At 37.9% G+C, this 25,927-nt stretch overlaps 2 protein-coding genes across 5 annotated transcripts in view; both read left to right on the top strand.

The window, feature by feature from the left end:
* Positions 1 to 2,578: 2,578 nt before the first annotated feature.
* Positions 2,579 to 3,796, top strand: LOC114470106 (C2 calcium-dependent domain-containing protein 4C). Its single transcript, XM_028458118.1, has one exon. It carries the CDS (start codon positions 2,594 to 2,596, stop codon positions 3,794 to 3,796), a length of 1,203 nt encoding a protein of 400 aa, XP_028313919.1. The 5' UTR covers positions 2,579 to 2,593.
* A 3,060-nt stretch (positions 3,797 to 6,856) lies between these two features.
* vps13a (vacuolar protein sorting 13 homolog A) overlaps positions 6,857 to 25,927 on the top strand; it is an 87,749-nt gene continuing 68,678 nt past the window's right edge. For 2 of the 4 annotated variants that reach the window (XM_028456342.1, XM_028456339.1), the window contains exons 1-21: positions 6,858 to 7,278; positions 8,833 to 8,876; positions 8,981 to 9,023; positions 9,116 to 9,211; positions 10,550 to 10,651; positions 11,929 to 12,038; positions 12,814 to 12,873; positions 13,884 to 13,943; positions 14,148 to 14,228; positions 14,419 to 14,476; positions 17,164 to 17,291; positions 17,408 to 17,514; positions 17,605 to 17,776; positions 19,222 to 19,284; positions 20,117 to 20,249; positions 20,361 to 20,455; positions 20,604 to 20,746; positions 22,380 to 22,581; positions 23,968 to 24,082; positions 25,503 to 25,639; positions 25,752 to 25,884. In XM_028456342.1, the coding sequence (XP_028312143.1) occupies positions 7,179 to 7,278; positions 8,833 to 8,876; positions 8,981 to 9,023; positions 9,116 to 9,211; positions 10,550 to 10,651; positions 11,929 to 12,038; positions 12,814 to 12,873; positions 13,884 to 13,943; positions 14,148 to 14,228; positions 14,419 to 14,476; positions 17,164 to 17,291; positions 17,408 to 17,514; positions 17,605 to 17,776; positions 19,222 to 19,284; positions 20,117 to 20,249; positions 20,361 to 20,455; positions 20,604 to 20,746; positions 22,380 to 22,581; positions 23,968 to 24,082; positions 25,503 to 25,639; positions 25,752 to 25,884 (2,182 nt within the window). In that variant the 5' untranslated portion in view covers positions 6,858 to 7,178. Of the gene's footprint in view, positions 7,279 to 8,832; positions 8,877 to 8,980; positions 9,024 to 9,115; positions 9,212 to 10,549; positions 10,652 to 11,928; positions 12,039 to 12,813; positions 12,874 to 13,883; positions 13,944 to 14,147; positions 14,229 to 14,418; positions 14,477 to 17,163; positions 17,292 to 17,407; positions 17,515 to 17,604; positions 17,777 to 19,221; positions 19,285 to 20,116; positions 20,250 to 20,360; positions 20,456 to 20,603; positions 20,747 to 22,379; positions 22,582 to 23,967; positions 24,083 to 25,502; positions 25,640 to 25,751; positions 25,885 to 25,927 lie in introns of all 4 variants that reach the window. The other 2 variants (XM_028456340.1, XM_028456341.1) reach the window with 2 other exon arrangements.

The following is a 25,927-nucleotide window of genomic DNA, read 5'->3' as shown; positions in this document are numbered from 1 at the left end:
CAACCTTCCATTCATGGCCAAGATCATTGAGAAGGTGGTCTTCAACCAAATGAGTCAATTCTTAACATTCATCAAAATATTTGATAAATTTCAGTCAGGTTTTCGTTCTCATCACAGCACTGAAACTGCTCTTATCAAAGTGATCAATGACATAAGGTTGAACACTGATTCCGGAAAAGTATCTGTTCTCATTCTATTGAATCTAAGTGCTGCATTTGACACTGTAGATCATACAATTTTGTTGCACAGATTGAAAACATGGGTTGGACTATATAGAAAAGTAATGCAATGGTTTAAGTCATACTTGGAGGAGCGAAGCATTGTAAGCATTGGAAACTTTGAATCTGACAGATTGCCAATGTCCTGTGGGGTTCCACAGGGCTCTGTCCTTGGACCCCTTCTGTTTAGCCTTTATATGCTTCCTTTAGGACAAATTTTACAGAAATGTAAGGTTGATTATCAGAGCTATGCAGATGACACACAACTATATCTATCACTGAACCCAGATGACCATGGTCCCATTGAGGTGTGGGACCATAGTCTAAGTGTGACTGCTTAGAAAAAGTAAACTGCTGGATGAGTGAAAACTTCCTTCAACTCAACCATGACAAGATGGAGGTGATTGTCTTTGGTAACAAGGAAAGGAGGACTGCTAGCAGCAAGTATCTTCAAGGTTCAAGGTTCAAGGTTCTTTATTGTCAAATATGCCCCATGTTAAACATACAGCACAGATGAAATTGCAATCCCCCCCAACCCCCAGTGCAAACCTGCAGTGCATAAAAAGAGCACTTAAAACACACAACAAACACACAAAAAAAAAAACAACTAGTAATACTATACAACAAATAACTTAACTAAAGACATACGGACAACAAATAACAAATAACAAACAACAATGAGGTAGAATGTGGATAAATTACTATGAGGTAGAATATAAATAAATTACAGTATTAATAATATAAACAGAGTGCAGATGAAGTTAAAAAGTGAGGTAGTGTGCAAATAGCATAACAATACAATGACGGCTGTGCAGAGTTTAGGGTGCGTGAATTAGTGGAGCACGCAGGGGGTGGAGGTGGAGGGGGGTGATGCCAGGTCCTGTAGGGGCAGACTGTGGCAGGATGAAGGGGGGGGGTGGAGGGCAGAGGGGGCAGAGGGGTGAAGGAGGGTAGACAACTGAGGGCAGAGGGTGGAAGGAGGCGGAGGGGGGATGGAGGCAGGGGCAGGAAAGGGAAAGGGGATGAGTGGACGAATGGGAGGGAGAGCAGGGAGGGAGTTGAGTCTCCTGACAGCCTGGTGGAATAAACTGTTCTTGAGCCTGCTCGTTCGAGCACGGAGACTCTGCAGTCTCCTCCCAGATGGCAGCAGGCTGAAGAGGCTGTAGGACGGGTGGGTGGGGTCACCTGCAATCCTGGTGGCTTTGCGGGTGAGACGTGAATTGTAAATGTCCAGAAGGGGGGGAAGAGAGACACCAAGACATCTTGAGTCTTGATCTTTGAAAGCTAAAGACCAAGTCAAAAACCTTGGTGTTCTGATTGACTCAGATCTTACATTCAGCAGTCAGATCAAATATATCACAAAGACAGCCTTCTACCACCTAAAGAACATCTCCAGAGTGAAAAGTTTAATGAATCAGAAAGATCAGGAGAAACTGGTCCATGCTTTTATCTCCAACAGACTGGACTATTGTAATGGTCTTCTGACAGGAATCCCCCAAAAGAGCATCAAACAGCTACAGCTAGTTCAGAACGCTGCAGCTTGGGTCTTAACCGGAACAAAGAGGTCAGAACACATTACTCCAGTTTTAAAGTCTTTACACTGGCACCCAGTCAGCCTCAGAAAATACTTTAAAGTTCTGCTGCTGGTGTATTAATGTGTGAATGGGTTTGGTTCAGAATACATCAGTGAGGTGTTTTAATCTGAATTACTTTTGACTGAACTCGTAACAAATGGAGCTTCCTTTTTCTGAGTGTGTGCGTCACTCAGTGAGTCATAAATCACATACAAGACAGGATATCTACCGGTAATACTCAATTAAATATTACATATTACACAAATGTATTTACTTTTGCTTTGTATGCTTACATTTTTTTGAAGATTACATGACTTTAACCCAAATTTCTTATAATTTAAATGAGATTTATCACAGAAACCCTCAGAATGAGTGTAATGATGTAAACATTCTCCACAAAGCTGACATAACAGCATCGTAGCACAACCCAATGCACTTGAGTGCACACGAGCCTGATTGGCCACCCACCTTTTACTGGGAGGCACAATCACTCATACACTGTTACGTGTCATGCATTATGGTGAGTGCACAAACAGGATGCAGGTGGGGGCGACGGGGTGATGATGATACCTTTAAAGACAAGTGCCAGAGACAGTCACTGCCACATGCTTGGGCATCTCGCTTTAGGGTGGTCGATCATTGAAGGGAGGTAAGATGTCATTTCAGCAGCTGCTTATTGAAACATGCTTCATTCATAGTCGTGTTTTTCCACAGATTATGCCTACATATTTTGCTTTTGTTGCAGGCTGAGAAAAAGTGTCTTTAAAAAAAAAAACTGAACTGAATCCTGAGAAATCAACAATGTGGGTTCTTGAGAAGATCAAGGGGAACATGGAAAACATTCCTCTTGAGCTGAGTCGATACATGGCAAAGGGTGAGCAAGATGTCTTATTGCCCTCTCAGAATCTTCCCTGCAACATCCTCACCCCGGACAAGATCCCTGAGTTCTGTCTGCCTCCGCGACTTCTCAAGAGAAACCCACTGCTAGAATCTGAGAAGATCTCACCAAATCAATACAGTCCAAGCCAGAAATCAAAGACTTACTCTTTGTCAAATGTGATCCATCTGCGGAAAATAGATGAGGGTGACGTGTTGAAGTCAACAAAGAAGCCTTTGCCCTTCTCTGCAGAAGGTTATGGGCTGGCCGGGTTATACGAGAACCCCAACACTCGACGGAGGGAGTCTCTTTTCCACTCAACAAACCCTGTGTACACATTTGAAAGAAGCATTACTAGCAGAGCTCCCAGGCATGTAAAGAAAACCAACGAGCCAAGTAAAACCCTATCTGAGCTTTTCCCATTACTTGCATGCAAACATTTGTCAGAACCTGGATGCACAAAGAGTGAGATACAATCCTGCAGTGATTTTTCTCCTCTAACTTCGTCGTACAGTTCCAAAACTATGCTCTTACCCTCGTCCAGAAAGGGCCATTTGGAAGGAGCCGTATCCTGTCCATCCTTGATAAACAGCAAGGGCAACAAAGGGACAAGCAAGAGGACTGATCAAAGTGTAGCAATTCCTTCTAAAAGCTCTCGCCCATCTACCCTCCGACCACCCATTCTATTCCCACTGGACATTCTGCAGTGCCAGGAGAGACTCCATTGTGAGCATCTCATTCCCTTACACGACCGTGGCAGAGTTCGTCTCTCTGCAGAACATACCACCTTTTCCAAAGACACGTTTTCTTCCCTCTCCACAGTTCGAGTGCGTGTGGTGTCCATCGAAGGCCTGTGGGAAAACACTGAGCGACAGACCCTGGGCTGTGCCGTGAGTCTCTGTCTGACACCAGGCAAGCTGCAGCAACAGGAAAGCGCCACAATCCGAAACTGTCGTAACCCTGTGTTCAACGAGGACTTTTTCTTCATCGAACTCAGCTACAAAAATCTACAAGATCTGCAGCTGAGGTTAAAAGTGATAGATAAACCTGCAGCTGGAGCTTTGAGAAGGGGGACAATGATAGGGTTGATCATTAAACCACTGTCTGAGCTTCTAATGAATGTGTAGAAGGAGGGCTTGGTCCTTTGTGTCTTACAATTAAAAAAAGATGAAAGGGATTTTGCACGTTTTGTACGAGCAATATTACAATATCACAGAACAATCTTACAGTTTCTATAGATGGAGAGGTACTTGAATTGGTGTCTCAGTTCAAGTACTTGGGAATCACACTGGACTCTAATCTATCCTTCAAGAAACATATAAAAAGATTGTTAACACAATGACATTTAACCTCCAAAACAAATCAGGCCCTTTTCCACTACTGCTACTAAATCATACATCCATTGTATGATCCTTTCTCACATTGAACACTGCTTTACTGTTATGGTCATTTGCTAACAACGCTGCACTAAAACCTGTAGAACAGTTATAAACAAGCCATCAAAGTTTTTGCCAAAAAACCCAATTCTTCTCACCATTGTCCAATTTTAGAGAAATATCATCTTTTGAGTTTTAAAAACTTTCCATAGTTTGGCTCATAAATCCCTTCCCTTGGAGGAATTTATAAGACTAAAAGATACCAATCTAAGAACTAGATGAGCCACTAGAGGGGGCTGTGAGGTAGTGTTCAGATGCACCACCACTGGACTAAACACCCATGTAAACAGATGTACAAGCTTGAAAAGTCTACCAATCACTGTTCGAGACTGTTTCACCTTTACAGCTTTTTTTTAAAAAAAGCGTGTGTGTCTCTGGCGTGTGTGTGTGTCTCTGGTGTGTGTGTGTGTCTGGCTACGGTTTCAGTTTGGTCCGGCGGAGCGGACCTTCACCCTGGTAAAGACAGTAGCTCTAACAACAGGTAAAATGATAAACTTGGTGATATTACAGCCTGTGAAAGCAGTACGGGGACGCATTTACTTCGCCTCCGGGTCCTAGTGCCTGCCAGTCGATGAAGCCTGTTCTGTTTGTCGCGTTTACCGGGGTCTGTGTGTGTTTAATAAGTCCGTGTGAAAGTCTGCATGTTTATGACTATAACACAGAACACCACACATGAAAACTGTTTTCACCTTTATTTTGATTGTAGTTTTGAATCAGCAGCTCAACAATAACACACGGTTTTAGTTTGGACCGTGGAGCAGAAGAGAAATAGGAACTAATCACAGGTAAAAAAAAAAAAAAAGCCCAGTAAAACTCTGGAAAACAATCACCATGAATAAATGTTTGCTCCCTGGTAAAGACAGTAGCTCTAACAACAGGTAAAATGATAAACTGGTGATATTACAGCCAGTGAATGCAGTACGGGGACGCATTTACTCCGCCTCTGGGTCCTAGTGCCAGCCGATCGGTTTAGCCTGTTCCGTTTACCGAGGTCCGTGTGTGTTTAATAAGTCTGTGTGTGTCCGTGTGAAAGTCTGCATGTTTATGCCTCTGTCCATCCACTCTTTTCATTATATCCATGTCTTTTAAAGCTCTTATTAAATAGTGTCGGCTGTAGTCCTGGCCGCCGCCAACTTGGATTATGTCGTCACCAGCGCGTCATCGCCGCAAGTCGCGAAAGTGCAGAATGACTCAAATAACTGTAAAGAGGTCTTATATTAGTCTATTTTCTTTTTAAAGTGGAATTGAATTTTGAGTAGTCACAATTATGTTGTTGATATCTATAATGTTAATTCTGGATAGTCAAATGTAGCTATTAAATGTTAAAAGGGCTTGTCATAGTCGTGAGCTAAACACCTTTTTGCGTGACATCAGCACTTGACTTAGCAACACACGCCGCCATTTTAAGAGTGGTAATCATTTGCCTGACAACCGCTATTTACCGCTGATTTTGCAGTATGGCTGCTTTTTATCGTATAATGCCCAAATCCTGCGTAGTATTTGGCTGTCATAACCACGCCTAGCTGAAGGAAAAGATAGTTTTTTACAGAATACCGACAGAAAAAGCCCAGAAATGGAAATTGTGGATCCAAGCACTGAGGCAAACAAACGTAGATGGAACTACATGGAGCCCAAAATCAAAGTGGTCGTATGTTTGCAGTAGACATTTTGTAAATGGTAGGTTGTGTATTTTGGGGATCTAATTTCTTCTTACTGATTTTATGACATTGATTATTAATTGGCCTACTTTTAAATTGTAATTCATTCAGTAATGACTGAAATGTTTATGACTAGTATGTCTAACTTGAAGCCAAGCAACGTGAAATTAACAGTAAATCTGCCAAGCATTGACTTGTATATGAACTGTAAGTATATCAAATTAACAATTAACTAACCAGTGTTTGGAATAACGGCGTTTAAAATAACGACGTTAGGTAACAGCGTTTGTTTTTCAGTAACGGGGTAATCTAACTAAATACTTTTTACACCGTTACAACGCCGTTATCGTTACTGAATGTTAAATATGGTGCGTTACATGTATTGATTGAATAAACTTTTATCTGAAAGCATCCCTGGCCTCTGTCTCAACTGTTGTGAGGAGGTGGGTTAAAAACAAGGTGAGCGATTATGTTTGGCTAAGACGACGTGCCAGCACACACACACGCACGCACGCACGCACCACACACACACACACACACACACACACTACAAATTTGACGAATCAGCAGAGATAGCAAGCGTGGAGCAGTCTGATGAAAAGTTGTCATTTTTAAGGTGGAGATATAAACACTACTTTAAATTAATTGTGGTCAAAGGCAAGAATGTACATGTGAAGTGTACATTATATCCAGGAGAGAAGACTTTGTCAACATCTGTTGTAAGCAACTCAAATTTAATGAAGCACCTCACAACGACACACGCGTCTAATAAATCTGAATTCTTTGACATATAGCAACTTTTTTTTTTAACAGTAACGCAAATAGATGCTTACCTTGATAATGAGTTACTTTAATTATAGTCATTTAGTTACTAACGCAGTTACTTTTTGGAACAAGTAGTGAGTAACTATAACTAATTACTTTTTTAAAGTAACGTTCCCAACACTGTAACTAAGGCAAATGTCCCGGATGATGATGTCACCGCGAAAAGGTGTATCGTCTCTCCACCAACCTCTAGTAGTATTAAGTGGAGTGATTCTATTGAACAGAAGAGGGCAGCATTACGCTTTTTTAGTGTATAGCCTGCCGGAAACCATTAGAAGAAGAAGAAGAAGAACAGAAGAGGGCAGCATTACGCTTTTTTAGTGTATAGCCTGCCGGAAACCATTAGAAGAAGAAGAAGAAGAACAGAAGAGGGCAGCATTACGCTTTTTTAGTGTATAGCCTGCCGGAAACCATTAGAAGAAGAAGAAGAAGAACAGAAGAGGGCAGCATTACGCTTTTTTAGTGTATAGCCTGCCGGAAACCATTAGAAGAAAACGAAGAAGAAGGAGGATCGGGCAGTGACAGTTGACAACACGTCTTTCCGTGCTCATAATGTAAACATGGTGACAGCCACTTAAATAAAAGGAAAAATGGTTTTCGAAAGCTTGGTGATCGACGTCCTGAACCGGTTTATTGGGGACTACGTAGTAAACCTCGACATCTCACAGCTACAGCTCGGGATATGGAGAGGTAACGAGTTTGACTTCTTCACTCTCTCTCTCTGTCCAAACAGCCCAAGCTAACAAGCGTTAGCCAGCAGGCAGCTCAGCTGTCTATCATTTTATCCTTTACCAAACCCTAGTTTAGCTGCTAATGTTTAGTCATTGCAATCATTATCGGTCGTCGTAATACCTAGCTAATATCCGACTGGTATCCGGGTTACTGGACTGTTTCAGTTGTTGTTTAGAGACTGTTTGCTTTAATGTGGTCATGTGTGTTGATAACACGTGAACAGGTCCGGGTCACACCCGTTCAGTCTGTCAGAACAGGTCAGGAAAGGATTTACTACTTGGTTTCACTTTGAGCAGTGACTGAGTTAGACTCAGACCTGCTGCTCTGTAAACACAAGCAGGCAAATTAAAGGATTATGGACTGGATTCAGGTGCCAAATCTTCACCAAAGTGTACAACTAGTATTTCTTTTAAACCATAGGTATGGACTACTACAGTGGTTCCCAAACTTTCCACAGTACCGTACCCCTTTAGACTTTTAACCTGAAGCCACGTACTCCCTACCGCTGCACACTTAAACAACATAATAATGTAATGCAGGGTTTTTCAACCTTAGGATCGTGACCCCATGTGGGGTCCCCTGGAATCCAAATGAGGTCGCCTGAAATTAGAGGTGTAAATCACCTGTTTCATTCCGATACAATGTTGATTATCAGAACAATGATTCGATATTTGCCGATGTCACAAAGCCTGCCACGATACAATTTTGATTTCATTCGATTTAGAGGCCTGAGATTGATATCAGACAATATTCTGGGATTTTTTTTTCACATGAGATAAGATGAATCCATCTAGAAGGGTTAATCTTAACCCCCCTTCCTGAAATGTCTAGTAATATATTATAATAATAGAAAATACTGATTAAAAATGTTTTTTTTAAAAACTATTTTTCTTTCTTTTTTTTTTTTTAAATTATAACACACACACACACACACACACAAAACAATCTTAAACAACAGTACTGTATTCTATAGTTTAACTTTAAATTCAATGTACAAAACATTACAGCAATAAAGAAAAGCAATAATCAAAGTTAAATACAGTCAATTATTGGGCAGAGGCAACACGGGCAAGCAAGAAACCAGGTGAAACTAGAAATCTGAACACTGTTGTTGTTTGGAATTCAGCCGGTTTTTGTCTATTATGTTTTTTCTTGCGTTGGCAGGATTACGTTAAAAGTTAGATCTAGAAAAGATCAACCTTAGTCCATGGAAGATTCCATAAAATTTTGCATTTGATCTGGATCAGTTTGAAAAATCAAATTATTTTGGTTTACGCACTCACAGTGCTCTTGTTTTTGCAAGCTGCCAGATAAGGAGTATTTACTTCACTAATCAGTGGTTAGACTATTTTGATTGATTGGTCTTATGGCATGTGATCTGATCAACAGTTTAATCTGTGTTGTTCACATCATCAACCACTAAAAAGAGGATTTCTGTTTGTTTGAGCTAAGTCTGGTTATTAGAATGAATTAAAAATAAATGAACACTTTATTTTCTTTTTATTTTTGTAGGCGATGCAATTCTTAGGAATCTTGAGATAAAGGAAAATGCACTGGTAAGTTGTCATAAAATGCATCCAAATTATTATTAGTTTTTTTTCTGTAGCATTATACTACTACTACTACTACTACTACTGTGTTATTTGCTCAAATCTTACAGAGTCAGCTGGACATTCCATTTAAAGTGAGGGCTGGTCATATAGGTAAGGTTGTTGTCTCGTGCCTGTTTTAAAGTTTTAAAAATGAAATGCTTGGTACAGAATGACATCTCATCGTTGTGTTTTTCTGTCAACAGGACGTCTGGAGCTAAAGATACCATGGAAGAACCTCTACACTCAATCTGTGGAGGCCACACTGGATGGGGTTTATTTGCTTATTGTGCCAACAGCAAGTAAGATCACTACCTACCTAGGGTCAATAAAACCTATGGGGAAAAAGTTATTTCTTAAAGGGATTCTCCACTGTTTTTACAAATGTGGCCTAAAACCTTTAAAATGTCCTTAGAATATCTACGCCGAACAAAACACATTTTGCACCATATTTTGCACTTTTCAGTTTTTTAGCCTGTGTTCTGCCATCTTTAAATCTCGTGAGTGATGATGTCACACTGCCTGTAAACGTCCCATTGTTTCCTATTGGAGTGAAGCATTCAGCCTGGTTTTAGATCATTTAGCAGCTTTTTCAGTCAAAATGACAATTTGTGCTGCTTTTGGTTCCTCTAAAAAACCCAGGAAAAGTTAAAGATGTCAACGGGCGACCGTGGCTCAGGTGGTAGTGGGTCGTCTTCTGATCGAGAGGTTGGGGGTTCGATCCCAGTACCTGACTTTGTGTCGAAGTGTCCTTGGGCAAGACACTGAACCCTAAGTTGCTCCCAGTGGTCGACTAGCGCCTTGCATGACAGTCCTGTCCCACTGGTGTGTGAATGTGAGTGATTGGGTGAATGAGCTGATGTGTAAAGCGCTTTGAGACTGCTTCAGTGTGGTGATAAAGCGCTATATAAAATCAAGTCCAATATAAAACTCTTTTGTTTACTGAAAGAGGATAAAAACAGCTGTGACTGGAGAAATCATTTAAGACCGCAGGAGGCGACAGTTCCAACTCCGTGATGACTCGCTAACTTCAGCCACCAGAACACGTCAGTGCACTGTTTAAGGGGGAGAAAAGGTCTCTTAGGAGAGCTCTTCTCCTCTGCTTTATTGTCTACTACAAAACCATAGAGTTGGAACTGTCGTCCCTGTGGCCATAGATAATTTTTTGGGTCACAAATGTTTTTATTCACTTTCGATAAACAAAAGAGGTTTACATCGACATGCTTTCAACCAAAAGCAGCACAAGTTGGCGTTTTGATCTAAAAAGTTGCTAAATGATCTAAAAATCAGGCTGAATGCTTCACTCCAGGCTGTGAGGCCGTGTGACATCATCAATCACATGATTTCAAGATGGCGGAACACTGGCTGTAAAACTGTAAAGTATTCCCATTTTTAAAAATTATTTAAACAAATATTGTGCAAAATAATGCATTTCTAATAACAATATTTCAAAGACTTTAAGCCAAACCTCTAAAAACAGTGGAGGATCCCTTTTAGCTAAACTTTTAGAAAAATGATGACTTTGAGGGCCAAATACAAAAAGATGCTTTTAAGTTTAGGCCAATCATTAACGCTAAGGCACTTTTTGTGGTCACAGATTGTAGAATGATGTGAATAATGTATTTCTCATTTCTTTACAGGCATAAAGTATGATGCTGAGAAAGAGGAGAAGCAGCTACAGGAAGCTCGTCAGCGGGAGCTGCAGCGCATAGAGGAGACCAAACTGAAGGCTGCTGAGCAAGGTCAGATTTTAAACATTGGTTTTACGTTGTGCAACATTTTCAGATATTGAGGTTAAAGCTGCTGAACTGCATAACTCACATTTTTACAAACTACCAGTATGTCATCCAAAAGTTGTTCTCATAAATCCCCTGATAGATATTTACTCACAAACAAAGGTTAATGGTAGAAGTTACAGCTTGAAATTCTATTGACTCCAGTAATAAAAATGGGTTTGTTGACAAATGGTCATGTGACTTGAACTTTGGATAAGTTTTGCACATTGCATTGTGGGATTTTGAGTCCTGTAGCAGAAATGGTTCCTTCAAGGTGCTTTGACATCAAGCGACTTTTCAAGCAACTTAACTCACACGATTCCAGCCACTCAATCGCGCGATCTGAGTCGCGCAATAGTCCGCAATAAGTTTCTTCCCACGTCACTCTCCCAGTCGTCACTGTTTGCAGAGCCGGAGGCAGCACTGAGAGGGCTGTACACTTCTTCAAGTAACTGGGGCCAAAATAAAAGTGTTGAATAATCCTTTTAAATTCTAAGTATATTTTGAATGAACTCATCGTTTAGTAGCTCCGTAAGTTAATCATTTAAACCGTAAGTACACCCTCTCTTTTTTATACTCTCCATTTAATAAAGTGTTTCTTACCTTTCCTTGTTTAATTGCAACAATAAAACGTGCACTGCTAAAAAAAAAAAAAAAAAAGTCTTTTGCCCGGTCGTCATGTCACTGGAGTGATGAAGCGAGCAAAAAGCGTGACTATGTTTAAGCGACTCATCACGGGCGATTGAAGCAACTATAGTCACTGAAGTCGCTTTTTCACTTAATTTTTAATGACATTTCTTGCTTTTCTTCACCAATGAAGGAAGACTGTGATTCGCTTGATGTAATTTTTGTCCTGCATTGTTTATCGTATTCTCCATGATATGACTTTGGGTGTTTCTGTGGAAGCCACAATATCAATATCTGCTATTCATGTTTTGTCAACAACTTTCAATCCATGAACCATCCTAAATGTAATCTCTATGACAGTGTTTTTGGTGTCACACTGGCATCAGAAGTGGATGAGAACAACTTTTAGATGACATACAGTTACAGTTAAAATGTGGTTAAGCAGCTTTATGTTAGTGTTACCTTGTGGATTCCACACTATGAAAGAAAAAGTGGAGGGTATAATTCAATAGGTGGGAAGAAGAGACGACAAACGAGCATGATCACAGATTCGACACCCTTTCCTCTTGCTGTCTGGTTTCTATTTTTATTTTTTATTTATTTATTTTTTTTTACAGAAGACCCAAAACTAGAGAAACAGGACACGTTTATGGAGAAGCTCGTAACACAGGTCATCAAAAACCTGCAAGTCAAGATCTCTAACATTCACGTGCGCTATGAAGATGACGTGAGTATATGAGTGAGCTTCAGTTACCTTTGTGAAGAGGTGTATAAAGTACCTGAAAAAAATAACTAAGTAAAAGTACAATAACTGGACATGACATGTAAAAGTGAAATTCACCTATTTGAAAATCATCTCATATTTAATGTCCTTAAGTATCAAAAGTATCCTGTGTGCTTATATTATAGATATGAAAGACCACAGGATAACTTGTTTTATGTATTGGACACTAAAGAAATATTATTAATCTGAAAGTTCAATTGAGTTAAATGAAATGTTTCAATTGTTTGAAATTATTTTAAAAATAAAACAGTTCCAGAATGCCAGATATTTTTATAACAGCCATTTCTATTTATTTCACTTTTAGGTAAATGAAAAAGAAGTGGTATGATAAAACAAACCAAAAAAAAACACCTGAGCCAACACAAACAGTTAATGAATCAAGTGATATTGAGATATTGATTGATATTGGCTGTAAATAGCAACTCATTAGCTTTCAGAAACTGGTGGAATTTCTCAGATACAGCAAATATTAGAGGAGTCTCCCTCTGAGATGTGTTCAAAGTCCCTGGGAAACCCAGAGATTTTGATGAGTTTGTAAAGTAGAAATATTTTTTTGACTTTTAAATATAGCAGAGTGAAAGTAAAAGTGCTGAAAAAATACAAACCTCAAGGAAAGTACAGAGTATTGTAACACGATACATTTACTTTAATACACACCTCTGCCTAGTGCAGTGTTTGGAACTAAAGCTGTTGTTTATCCAACTTGTTCTGCCTACAGGTCACTAATCCAAACTGCCCCTTGTCTTTTGGAGTTTCTCTTAAAAACCTCAGTTTGCAGGTAATGGATTTAATTTATTTATATAAATCAAAACAGAGTTTATTGGCCTGTACTACAAAGCTAGATTTCCTGTTATTGCGCTGGGATTTAATCAGTGTGTGCTGGACTACGAAGCTGGCTAATGTCTTATGGAGCTATCACCATGTTAACTTAGGCTGAACGACAAACCTGGTCGGGGCCAGGTTTTGTTCTGGATCGAATTTGAGTGAGTACTAAAGTCCCGCCTCCTGACCAATCAATTCTCTTAGAAAACAACCTGTCCAATAAAAGGAGGATCATTGTAAACACGTTTGTGTGGATCTGATGTGACGCTGACAGGAGAGAGAATATTTATCCTTTAATTTACTGTTGACATCCTATAGGAAGCATAGAGATTTAGGTCTATGATGGACTTACCTACATTTGTCAGCTGATAAAGCCTGGGTGCATCGGGCGCATTCAGACCAATAAATTAATTAATTAATTCATTAATGTATTCTGTGGTGACGCAGAGAGCCCCAGTCCTGTAAGATTATACAGGCTGTGTAAAATATATATGTATTCCACCTCATGATGTAGGCAGATCTGTATGAATGCGGCATCAGAGAAAGTGAAACTGATCAGTGTGTTTATTCTGTTTATTCTCCATTTATAATCTCACTAAGTATTAAGACTCATCAATTCCTGCATTCATTCTTTGCTGCTTTTACTGCAGCAACATTGTTATTTTTGGTCTAAATTATTGATTTTAATTCTTCATATTTTTAAATAATTATTCCTTAATTATGACTTAAATTGCTCTCCAGTTTCTCTGTGATTGTGATTGGTCTGACGCTGTAATCTCTTCCTCTGTCACAAGAGCACGCACGTAGCCAGGCTGAAATCATCTTCTCTCTGACGGAGAATGTTTGGTTAGGTGAAGCCTGTTAACGGAGATAAATCCAGAATATAATGATCTAGCTTTGTAGTAGTGTCACCAGTAACATAATCATAGTCGAGTGCTTTACCTCACTGCTTGTGTAACCTTACAGACTGCTGATGAAAACTGGAATCCAAGTCTTTTGGATGAAAATTCACGGCTTTTCTTCAAGGTAGGAACTTTGACGTATTTTAATGTGGTTAAGATCATTTGGCGAAGGGTTAACTGACCGTAATTTTAAAGGAAGTTGATGTTGAAAACTAAACGGATTGTTGTTGTCATACAACATGGTCCAAGATCTCAACCTAAGATTACCCCTTTATCATGATAAATCAATTACATGAACTAACTTTTGATTTGTCTTCCTTCATTTCAGTTAGTCCAACTTGATAGCTTGTTTGCCTACTGGAACGTCAAAACGATGCTTTTTTCCAACGGCAGTGCAGACGAAGCTCTGGTGAGTCACTGTGACTACTTCCTGGTCAATGGGTGCAACTGTAAACAAACAAGTTCTTACAATAGTTTCACAAATTATGTCTCGTTTAATAATAAACTATCAAAATGGTTCAGGAGAAGGTGAGAATGGTACTGTGAAGATAAACTGAAATACAAGCCAGTCTCTTCTTTTTTTTTTTTTTTTTTTGTAGAAGTGTCTCCAGGGCAGCATGGACGTTCAAAATGATCTCGCTGTTCAACACGATTTCAGTGAGTTTCACTTTTTTATTTTATTTTATTTTATTTTAGACTAACTGGAAAAAAAGTCACTAAACGGGGGATGTGCATAAGGAGTGTTTAGTGAACAGAAAGTGAACATTGTTGGATATCATGGTTGGGGTCAATTACATTTTTCATATACGTCTTCAATTATCCATATTCAATGACGATTAGGGTGACCAGCATTTTTTTTCAATTACAATTAAAATTACAATTATGATTTTCCCCCCCGAAAATCAATTACAATTATGTTCTCAATTACTTAAGTTCAATTACATTTAATTACAATTCGTTTTCTGTTAGCATCTCTTGATGATAACGGGTCAGTTTTGACCCATGTCTTAAATCGTGTAAAATACACTAAAACATATTATCTATCAACTAATTTGTTTCTCATCTCTTGGTTACTTTATTAGGCTTCCTAATCAATGAAAATATTGTTGTTTTTTTAAATGTATTTTAATAATTGTTAACTACAAATGTGTGAGCTATAGAACTGTAACATGATTCCCCAGTTGGGTTTGATTGAATTGTACGATTTTTATAGAATTTCCATGCCAAATACAATTAAATTATAATTACAACAGCAACAACAGTTTTTTTTTTTTTTTTTTTTTTTTAATTAAAATTACTGAGTGGGAAACGTTGATATGAAACACATTTTATTGATTGAACCGTAACATGGTTGCACAGGTTTGTGTTTAATTAAATTGTAATTGACATTTTTTATAGAATTTCCATGCCAAAGTCAATTATCTGAACTCAATTACAATTCAATTACAACGGCAACAGATTTTTTCAATTAGAACTCCAATTATAGTAGTGATAATTGTAATTAACTATACATTACGCTATTAAAATTATTATTGACCCCAACCCAGGTGGATAATTATACACTCACAATCAAAAGAAATCCATCAAGTAATTCTGATAATATATAGTTTATTTTTTTACATGAAAATGTATTTAAATTGTTTCTTTAATACAATGCAACACCAGTGAATTTCACTACTGATGCCAACGAAATCAGTTTGCTCAATTCAGTAACAAGTGACATCGATACACTCAACACATTACGTTTATCTCTCGTTAAGCGTGGTATCGTACCCTATCTTGTAATCTACGTATTTTGCAATTGCTTATATAGACCTAATTGCCCATCCGATGTACAACCTGTGATTTTTTTTTCATCCAAAATGAAAGTGATTTTCCACTTGAATTCCTCAAAATTCCTGGCATTGGACATGCTGCTTGAAACACATTTACACTGAAAAGCAGACACAATACCAACCCAACTAAAAGAATAATCAGTCTTGAAACTTGATTCTTTTAATTTGACTCTGAGTGGACTTATTAACTTTATCTGTCAACGAGAGGTGTGATGAGATCAAACTCGACAAGATTTCTCGTTGCGTTAAAAATCTGTCTCGCAAAATTTTTTTTTTTTCTTTTTTCTTTTTTTTTGTGGGCTATCCAACCTTCTATTTGTTACCTGTGGGGGCAGTAATACACTTTTGTTGCGTCTAGCCTGCCAGAACCTGAAAAGAAGAGGAGGAGGAGTACATTTTAGTTCTAGGCCGTTTTCGTGTGCTCGTGGACTCATCACACGCGGCCCAAGTCTTGTTTCAATTCAAAGTCGGCTTCTCAGCATGTCCCCTGTAAATCCCCGGATGAGAACTTGCTCCGCCTGTTTTACCGAGCATGCATCAGACGAGACTTGTGCGTACTCCGCCAGCCATATTTCCCAGCATGCACTTTGAACACGCGTAAGATAATTTCATACCTGAAGCAGATTATTTGTCCTAAAGAAAATTATTTCAGAACAGAATTTTTTTTATTTTTTTAGATGTAAAAGATGTAATTATTGAGATTTAAAATACCTTATTCAAAAAGGATAATTACTTTTATATTATGTTTTATAATCATTATTATTATCAATATTATTAATAATTATATTCTTGGTCTTAGTGGGCCTAAAGTATTTCCAAAATCTATCCGGAATTATTCATTTATTAGCTTTTTAGCTTATTTTTATTATTTATTACCTTATTTCAATATAAAATATTTTATTATTGTCATACATTAAATTTTCATACATTTTGTTCAGAATTTTTCAGCTTATCACCAAATGTTTTATTGGTTTACAAAATAATTAATATTTACAACAATGACATCTACTCAATGAAACATATTATGTTCTTTGACGTTAACAGTGGAGCGCACATACTCCACACTTTTGCGCACAATGATGTCAAGAAGTTTGCTTTGTCCCAAAACGACGAGTATGCGAAGTCCGCGCTTGCGCACTCCGCAAGTCCATTTTCCCACGAGTCCTTAGTTTCAGTTTGTGAAAGAAGTTTATTAAAAGCTCATGCTTACATCATGCATGTAAAGTAATAAAACATTTCAAAATGCATGTGCAACTCGGTTAAATAAGTCTGTTGGTCCAGTCATATATTTTGTCATTGTAGTTTTTGTCAAAATCTCATCTTGTCTCGTTCTCGTGAACCCAATATCGTGTCACGTCTCGTCTCGTGAGCTGAGTGTATCGTCACACCTTTTACTGCTTTCTGACAAGATTTTGAATTTTAACCCAGATGAACGTATCGTCAACATTTTTGCTACTGTGGACGTGCATGTTTTTTCTTTATCATCTTTAATTTGTTGCTTTGCCACAGTTTTTCGTCCCATCTCAGCGGATGCTAAACTACGGATGAATCCCCGCTCCGATATGGATTTCTCTTCTCCCAAAGTTGATCTGGTGGTCAATCTCAGTGAGGTGGCCATTGAACTCAACAGACCGCAGGTGGGTAGCTCTTTAGCTCAGTGTTTGTTTTGCTCCAAATATTGACTTTTAACTAATAATTAAGTGGTTTGGGATGTCTCTGACGCTGCATGTGTCTCCATCTTTCATTTCTATAGTACATTAGCATCTTGGAACTGCTTGGCTCTGTTGATATGATGTCACGAAACCTTCCTTATAGGAAATACAGACCTGAGTTGCAAGTTCACAAGAATGCCCGTGTGTGGTCAGTGCACACTCAAACCTGATCTGTTCTTGCTTTGCTTTGATCTTTCCATTGGATTCTTAAAGATGGTGCTTTTATCCTGTATTTCAGGTGGAGGTACATCATATTAGGCACCCTGGAGGTGGACGTGAGGCCACGTCTTCACATGTGGTCGTGGCAACACATTCGTCGGCATCGGCAAATGGTGAAGAGCTACAGAGAACTGTACAAGACGAAGATCACCAGCAAGAAACCCAGCGAGGAGTTGCTGAAGCAACTAGAGGTGAGAACACAAACAAAGAAAGCAAACAAAAACTCACAACAATGATTCAATAGGGCTGCACAATTAATCACATTTTAATCGTGATCACGATTTTGTTTGCCATGATTGAATAAACTTGATTGTCCACAGTATTTACATTTAAAATATGTGCTCTGCACTCTAATAGTGTATTTATTCATTTTGCCTTTGGTACATTTTAAATTATTGGGTTAATTCTTTTTATATTATTTTTAATTATAATTACATTTTAAAGCTTCATTTTGCACTGGAAACTGTATACATATTGTTTGTTTAAAGGTAGTGCAATAAAAATACAGATTTTTCCCTAATATGATAAATGATTGTGATTATAATCTTGATTACAATATTGATCAAAATAATCGTGATCATTTTGGCCATAATCATGCAGCCCTAATTCAATGTGTTCAAGTGATTTTTATTTTTTTTAATCTCATGTCAAGATAATGTCATTTTACAAATGGAATGAAATTGTTCTGTGATTATTTAATAGGCAGACTGTAAATTTTTAGTTTGATCGGATTTTTCAATTTAATGTGTCGGTTTCTGCTCGTCCTTATTTTTCTTTCATTTTTAGATTCTAATATCTCATGAACTACATCACATAGGAATCTTAAATGTGTATAGTAACATCCAGTGGACATACCAGCCCCTCAAAATTGGAAAGAAATGTGAGTGTGTGTTTGGTTCTGGAACATGTTTGGGCGTTCAGTAAACAACTTAGCATATGCCTCAGCTCCCTGTAATGTGATCAGCTTAGAGCTATGAACATAGACTGTTCACATCACTAATGATTAGTCACATACAATATATGCATTGGTGTTTATGTGACAGTCTCTTAAAATCCGAAAAAACATATATTTTTTTATTTTTATTGGCCCATAACTGCATGTGGGAATGTAAAATAATACATTTGATCTCCGTTTTTGTTTATAGTATAAATATGATGCCTTCTTGGGATATTAAACATATTACTATTACTATATTACTATACCAAATTTCAGTTTCCTATGTGATGTAGTTCCTGAGATATTGGAAGGTGAAAATGGAAGAAAAATAAGGATGCACAAAAAGCGACACATTACCCCCTCACTAAATTGACCATATCTTAAAAGGTATTTGTCTGATCAAACTAAATGTGTACAGTGTGACTATTGAATAGTCACGGAACAATTGGTAAAAAATGTTTTAATTTTGTGAGACCGAAGTGCGCGGGATGTCCTGAAATTTTGTTAAAATGACATTGAATGACGCCAATAGGAAAACAAAGAGTAAGCATCTTAGTTGAGGCCCTGCCGTCCACTAGCTATTTTGCTCTATTGGGATAATGTTTCCCTGATGGCAACAGTAATGGACAGTTAGTAATTGCACTGAGCCTTCGATGGAATCTAATGTTCTAATCAATTTCTTCCTGTGTTCATTTCCAGGAGCCTGAGAAGACATTGGATATCTTTAACATCACATTGGCCAGACAGCAAGCTGAAGTCGAGGTACAGCTTATGTTGTATTTTTTTTACCACTGCCAATTGATTTGTTTGTTTTTAGATTAAGTCAAAAGCAGTTACCTGATTTTTTTTTTTTTTTTTTTTTTTTTACAAACTTGTAACCAAAGATGGACCTTATGCCATGGAAGATTCTGTTAGGTCATCTGGATCAACACACTCATTCTTGATCAGAAAAAAAAATCAGATTTCTCTAAATAAAATTGGTGGTGCCCATCCATTTAGACCACATGTCAAACTCATGTCTTGGAGGCCCTTTTGGAGCATCTAATTCAGCCTGCAGGAGAAAGTAAAAATGACAGAGAAATCATGAATCACTGTGTAAATGAAACTCAACAATATCTCCAGGGGCTGCCTCACAGTTTTCCCAGTGCTTACATTGCATTGTCAGTCATTTTTAAAGTTAAACAATTAAAAAAAAAAAAATCTCAATTCATACAAAATCTTTTAATTTTCCTTAAATTATGACATATTTGCTTTACATAAATAGAAATTGATCACAAAATTTAGGAAATTTTAAGTGAAGATCCCTTTGGGACTCATATTTGTCACATATTTCTGGGATATGGTTGGTTTTTTACATGTATTTCATGTGTAAACTAGGGAACAATAATGTTGAAATGCTCTGTATTTGGCCCCTGAACTAAAATTAGTTTGACACTCTTGATTTAGACCAACTCTAAAAAAATAAGATAGAAAAGTGGGTAAGGGAAGAGTTTCTACACAAACGTTATGTATAGTTTTCAGATGGATGGTTATAATGTTTTCTGTCTGTAACATTTAGGAAATCCAAGCACTTAATCTTTTTCTTCATCCTCAGGCAAGCAAAGCCGGCCTTCCTATTTTCCGTCCAGGGATGAAGATGGAGGAAGAGGAAAATCAGGGCTGGTTAAGCTGGGTGTGGAACTGGGGAGGAGAGGCCGAGGCACAGCAAACAGAGGCCAAGACTGGAGGTAGAGTTTAAAGCAACAACTGTGGAAGAAGTTCCACTGTTTCACTGTTAATTTTTAAAACATTGGTTTCTTTCCTTAGTTGCTTTCCTCCTGTGATGTTTTTTTGATCAGGTTTTGATGAACTCTTAACCCCTGCGGAGAAAGCCAAACTCTACACTGCCATTGGATACAGTGATACTGCTGTTAATCCCAACATGCCAAAGAATGTGAGTCACATCTACCATTATCATATGATCATCTAACAATACACTTGGTTTAGAATATCATCATTTATCTAAAGGTAAAAATGTGTGTGGTTTTTTTTTTTTTTTTTATATATATGTATATATATATATTGTTGTTATTTCTTTGTAGTTTGAAGACATGAAGGTGAATTTCCACATGGAGAAGTTATCTGTAGCCATCAAAGATGACAAGGACAAGAATGAGATCATCAGGCTGACGGTTGGAGAGCTCGTATCCTCGCTCACACAGAGACCTGGAGCTCAAGCCATTAAGTTGGTCACACCTTTGTGTTTAATGTAGTCGAATTATTTTATGCTTTCAATTTAAATTAGAGCTGTCAAACTTATTATAACCTAAAAACTTTGTGTTATTTATTTATTTATTTCTTTAAATATTGCTCGTAGTTTATTCCTATTTCTTAAAATGACTCTAAACCATGAGTGCCCAACCTTTTTCAGCTCGCGAGCTACGTCTACAATGGACAGCTCTTTGCGATCTACTTTGTTGGGATGTTATAACTGTAAATAATTTGATTTTAAACTATTACAATTATTAAATCTTAAACTATTACAATTATTAAATCTTAAACTATTACAATTATTAAATCTTAAACTATTACAATTATTAAATCTTAAACTATTACAATCAGTAAATATTTGTATAATATTAAAATGAATGCAGTCAATAAAAATATTTTGAAAATGAAGTTCATAAATTATACAGAGTAAACATGTACCATTTCCATTTCATCATGGCAGAACCAAAACCTTGTGATAGTGTGATGTTCAGCAGGTTTTTTTTTTTTTTTTTTTAATCTCAGATCATCTCACAGTTCAAATCCACAGAAGCTCCAAGCAGCTGCTCACTTAACTCATTCAGCCGTTTTTGAGCATTTGACTGATTTTAAAGACCCACAGAATATTTTCTACTATGACTATCTGAAATCTGACACCAGATTCTGAAAGATTGAAGCCTCTACTTTCATCAACAAAAAAAATTGTTTCTGGCTCGTTTCATTCTTTTGTAATCAGCCGTTGAATAGAGCAAGTTTTACACAAATCTTCAGTTTCAGAGCAAAAAGCTGAGAAAAAAGACTTTTAGTAAAAAAAACCCTGTCAGTGACTTTAAAGCTTTTTTTTTTGCTTTAGTGATAACTCTAACATCTGAAAATCGTTTCTTTATATAAAACTACACAGACCGGGCTTTTGATGGCAAAATTATTATTTATCAATCTATGTCAGAGTTGAATGGATTTCTTACTGTATTTTGGCGTTCCTCCAACTTTCTCTCCCGTCAGTCTGCACACACATAACTTCCTCTTCCTCCCGGACATGCAGAGGGTCACTGCTTACCCCGTTTTTTATGGTTTTATCTCACAATCGCCACACTATCCATGAGTTCCACACTTTCTCTGGTCGGAGTGTGCGCTGCTGGGAACGTCAACTCTGCACGTAGCGCCATTTTCTGTCTCGTAAACTCCTTTCCTCTCTCCCTCTCCCTCTGCTGAGCATGGATGATCTCTCATCCAAAGGTGCGCTGCTACCTCCTACATGTCACCTATTATTTTGCTATCTGGCTCACAGGCTGGGGGTATTTTGTACCCACCTCCATGTGCTAGTGCCCCCTGAAATTGAGGCCAGAAGCTGAATTGTTAGGTTTTATTTCTGGTATATGTGACTGTGCCATTCCCATTAATTCATGAATACTTGCGGCCCACGAGTGCGATCGACACGAAATGCCTCAACGATCGACGCGTTGGGCACCCCTGTTCTAAACACATGAGGTTATTTTAGGGAAAAGATGAGACATGGTCTCATTTCACCTCTTTTTTCTCTCTCTCAGTAGTTACAATAAATGATCTCCAGGTCTTCTATGCACTAATGTCTAGTTCTGATTTCTCTTCAGAGTTACGGCCCAGTTGAGTTTGTTTGAGGTGACGGGCTTGGCCAGTAACAGACCTGCACCCACCCTGCTCTCATCGAGGAAGGCTGCCACAGGAAGTGGAACTCCGCTGCTTTCTGTCCTGTTTGAGACCAACCCGCTGGATGAAAGTGCCAACCAGCGGCTTCACGTGGAATCCCAGCCTTTGGAGATCATCTATGATGCTGTGAGTGTCACTGTGTATAAGATCAGCAGTACAGTGTACATTTCAGGACACCCTCAGGTCTCAGAGTGAGGTATCGGGTATCAGGAAAACCTCATTTATCAGACCAAATGGACTCATGACTCAACAAAACCTCCGTCAGATGAAAAGGCCTCACTTGTCAAACCAAACAGCTTCAGTGTGTGTTTCAACTTACTTCATCATGTGTACTTCTGGTTTCTTCAAAATAAAACGCCATGTTGTGTTTTATGGACTGAGGCTGTTGAGTCTGACAACTTTTATTTTGAAGTCTGAGGCCAGGTCATTTGACAGTGTTTGGTTTGGCAAGTGATGCCTTTTTATCTGACTGAGGTTTTGCTGAGTCATGACTCTGTTTGGTCTGATAAATAAAGGATGAGGTATCAGAAAAACAAATGTCTTATCAAACCAAACGAACTCATGACTCAGCAAAACCTCTGTCAGATGAAAGTCCATAAACCACGACTTGGCGTTTTATTTTGAAGGAACTGGAAGTACACATGAAGAAGGAAGTTAAAAAGCCGCTCTTTCCTTTTTTTTTTTTTTAAAGGTTAAGATATAGCAACGTGTTGTTTGATCAATAAATACATAGTTCAATGAAATGTTGAAATAACATTTAAAATAAATACAAAATAACAACTTACTCTCGTATCCAAAGCACCAAATATTGATGACGTCATGTGTAATTTCTATTTCTTCAAAATACAATGCCATGTTTTGTTTTACGCCCTGAGGCTGTTGAGTCTGACAACTTTTATTTTGAAGCCTGAGGCTGTGTCAATTGACGGTGTTTGGTTTGACAAGTGACGGTCACTGTGTCATTTGACAGCATTTCATCTGACTAAGATTTTGCTGAGTCATGAGTCTGTTTGGTCTGATAAATGACAGAGGTGGTCCTAATACATGATACCTCACTCTGTCAGTTATCAGACCAAACTGACTCATGACTCAGCAAAACCTCAGTCGGATGAAAAAGCATCACTCGTCAAACCAAACGTCATTAAATGAAACGGCCTCAGGATTCAAAATAAAAGTCATCAGACTCGACAACCTCAGTCCGTAAAACACGACATTTTGAAGGAACTGGAAGTACACACGAAGAAGAAGTTGAAAAGCCATTTTTCCCTTTTATTTTGTAAATGGAAAATAACATCTTTCAACTTATTCTCATATCCAAAGCAGCATATTGATGACGTCATATTTGAGCTTAAGGCCTTGTAATGTAACAATGTTTCATTTTACGGAGGTTTTGCTGAGTCATGAGTCTGTTTGGTCTGATACCTCACTCTGAGACCTGAGGTTGTCCTGAAATATACTGTACAAGAGACGTAAAATTTGTCCGGGATACATACATGTTTACTGTGTGTGCAGATAACGGTGAACAACATGTCTGCTTTCTTCATGCCACCTGAAAACCTGGAGCTGGATGAGCTCACCAACGCCACCCTGATGAAACTGGAGCAGTTCAGGGACCGTACGGCCACTGGTGAGTTACACATTACTGTCTCAGAGTTTTAACTTTTACAATCTCCGTCATGACCAAAAGGTTTACGTTTCTCTTTTTTTTGGGTAATTTCCTTAATCAACATTGACATGCACAAGCACACACCGCACACACTGACACACACACATACAAGCATGCCAACAACGAAATTGTGGTGTTCCTGTTTATTTCTGTGAAACTGTTTTTTCCTGGGGGTTTTTCACTGAAGAATGCTTTAGCAGCTTGTGAAAAAACTTAGTCGAGTTCACTTGTTTCATGAAACATTTACCTTAAATTAATGCGCGTGACCCGAAAACAATCATATTCTAAATTAGAATTAAGACAGGATTAGTTGCTTTAGGTCTGAAAGTGTATTTTTTTTTAAATGGTTTGAGTATTATTTTATTTTTACCTTTAAACTATACAAAGCATTGTTGTTTGTTTGTAAATTATGTTACTACTAGAGAATTTATCTGACTGTAAACTGATAGATGGTTGAGATTTATACATTTTTGCTCATATTTTTACAGTTATTAATTATAAATGTCAATAATATGTTTTAAAAATGATCAGAAAAGGATTTTATCATTATAATAACACATATTGGTAAAAGTTGGAGTCTAATAAAGTTCTGGTGATAGTTTCAACATTATAAATTAAAATACCGGTACATATTTGATCATCAGAAAGCGATTTCTTAAAGGGATCCTCCACTGTTTTTACACAGGTGGCCTAAAACATTTAAAATATCTTTATTAGAAGATTTATGCCTAACAAAACAAATTATTTTGCACCATATTAATTTTATTAACTTAAAAATGGGACTACTTTACCGTTTTAAAACCTGTGTTCCGCCATCTTGAAATCACATGATTGATGACGTCACACAGCCCCACTGCCTGTAAACATCCCTTTGTTTTCTAGAGTGAAACATTCAGCCTGCTTTTTAGATCATTTAGCAGCTTTTTAGTTAGCAGTGTTTTTTTGTGCTGCTTTTGGTTGTCCTAAAATAATCAGAAAAAGTTAAAGATGTTGATGTAAATCTCTTTTGTTTACCAGTTAAGAGATCTCTTCTTCTCTGCTTCATTATCTACTTTGAAACCGCAGAGGTTAAAACTCTCGCCCCATGCAATCATAGATTATTCTTTTGGGTCACAACCAGTGTTGTGCTAGTTATTTCTTAGAAAAATATTGCGTTACAGTACTAGTTACTGTCAAAAGTGACACTGGTCACAACTGTTTTTATCGTCTTTCTGTAATATTGGGTTTTGTTAGGCATAGATTTTCCAATAACTACATTTCAAAGGTTTTAGGCCACGTTTGTAAAAACAATAGAGTATCCTAGTATTTTTTCAAATGTGGTATTTTCTTCAAAATGTATTTTATTGTTATGCTAAGATTGATCATTCTGGGCTTTTTTCAGGTTTATTGTATGTAATAGAGACTCAGAAGATTCTGGATCTGAAAGTCAACTTGATGGCCTCCTACGTCATCATTCCTCAGACCGGCTTTTACAACGGCACTCAGAACTTACTCTTGTTAGATCTTGGTCATTTCCAGGTAAAGGATTCAATTCAAACCCAGTTGTGAGATTTTGAGCACTTTGCTATAATGTTAAAGGTGTTGAAATCACGGTTTGCACGAGGAAAGCTTTCTGATGGTTTCTCCTCAGATGTCCAGTCAAAGCAGAAAGCACCTTCCTCAGCTGTCAATCAGCAAAGACAACCTCCAAGACATAATGTCCAGAGCATACGACAGCTTTGATATTCAGCTCAGCAACCTTCAGTTCCTCTATAGCAAACCAGGTACACACCCATTCAATCACAGGCTAATAGTTAAAGCTAATAT

Source organism: Gouania willdenowi, chromosome 9 (genome assembly GCF_900634775.1).
Source record: "Gouania willdenowi chromosome 9, fGouWil2.1, whole genome shotgun sequence".
Lineage (NCBI taxonomy): Eukaryota > Metazoa > Chordata > Actinopteri > Blenniiformes > Gobiesocidae > Gouania > Gouania willdenowi.
This window is presented reverse-complemented; position numbering and strand designations above follow the sequence as displayed.

What these genes read in the sequence shown, in the direction of transcription:
- LOC114470106 (XM_028458118.1), top strand. Translation starts at nt 2,594, where the DNA reads ATGTGGGTTCTTGAGAAGATCAAGGGGAACATGGAAAACATTCCTCTT.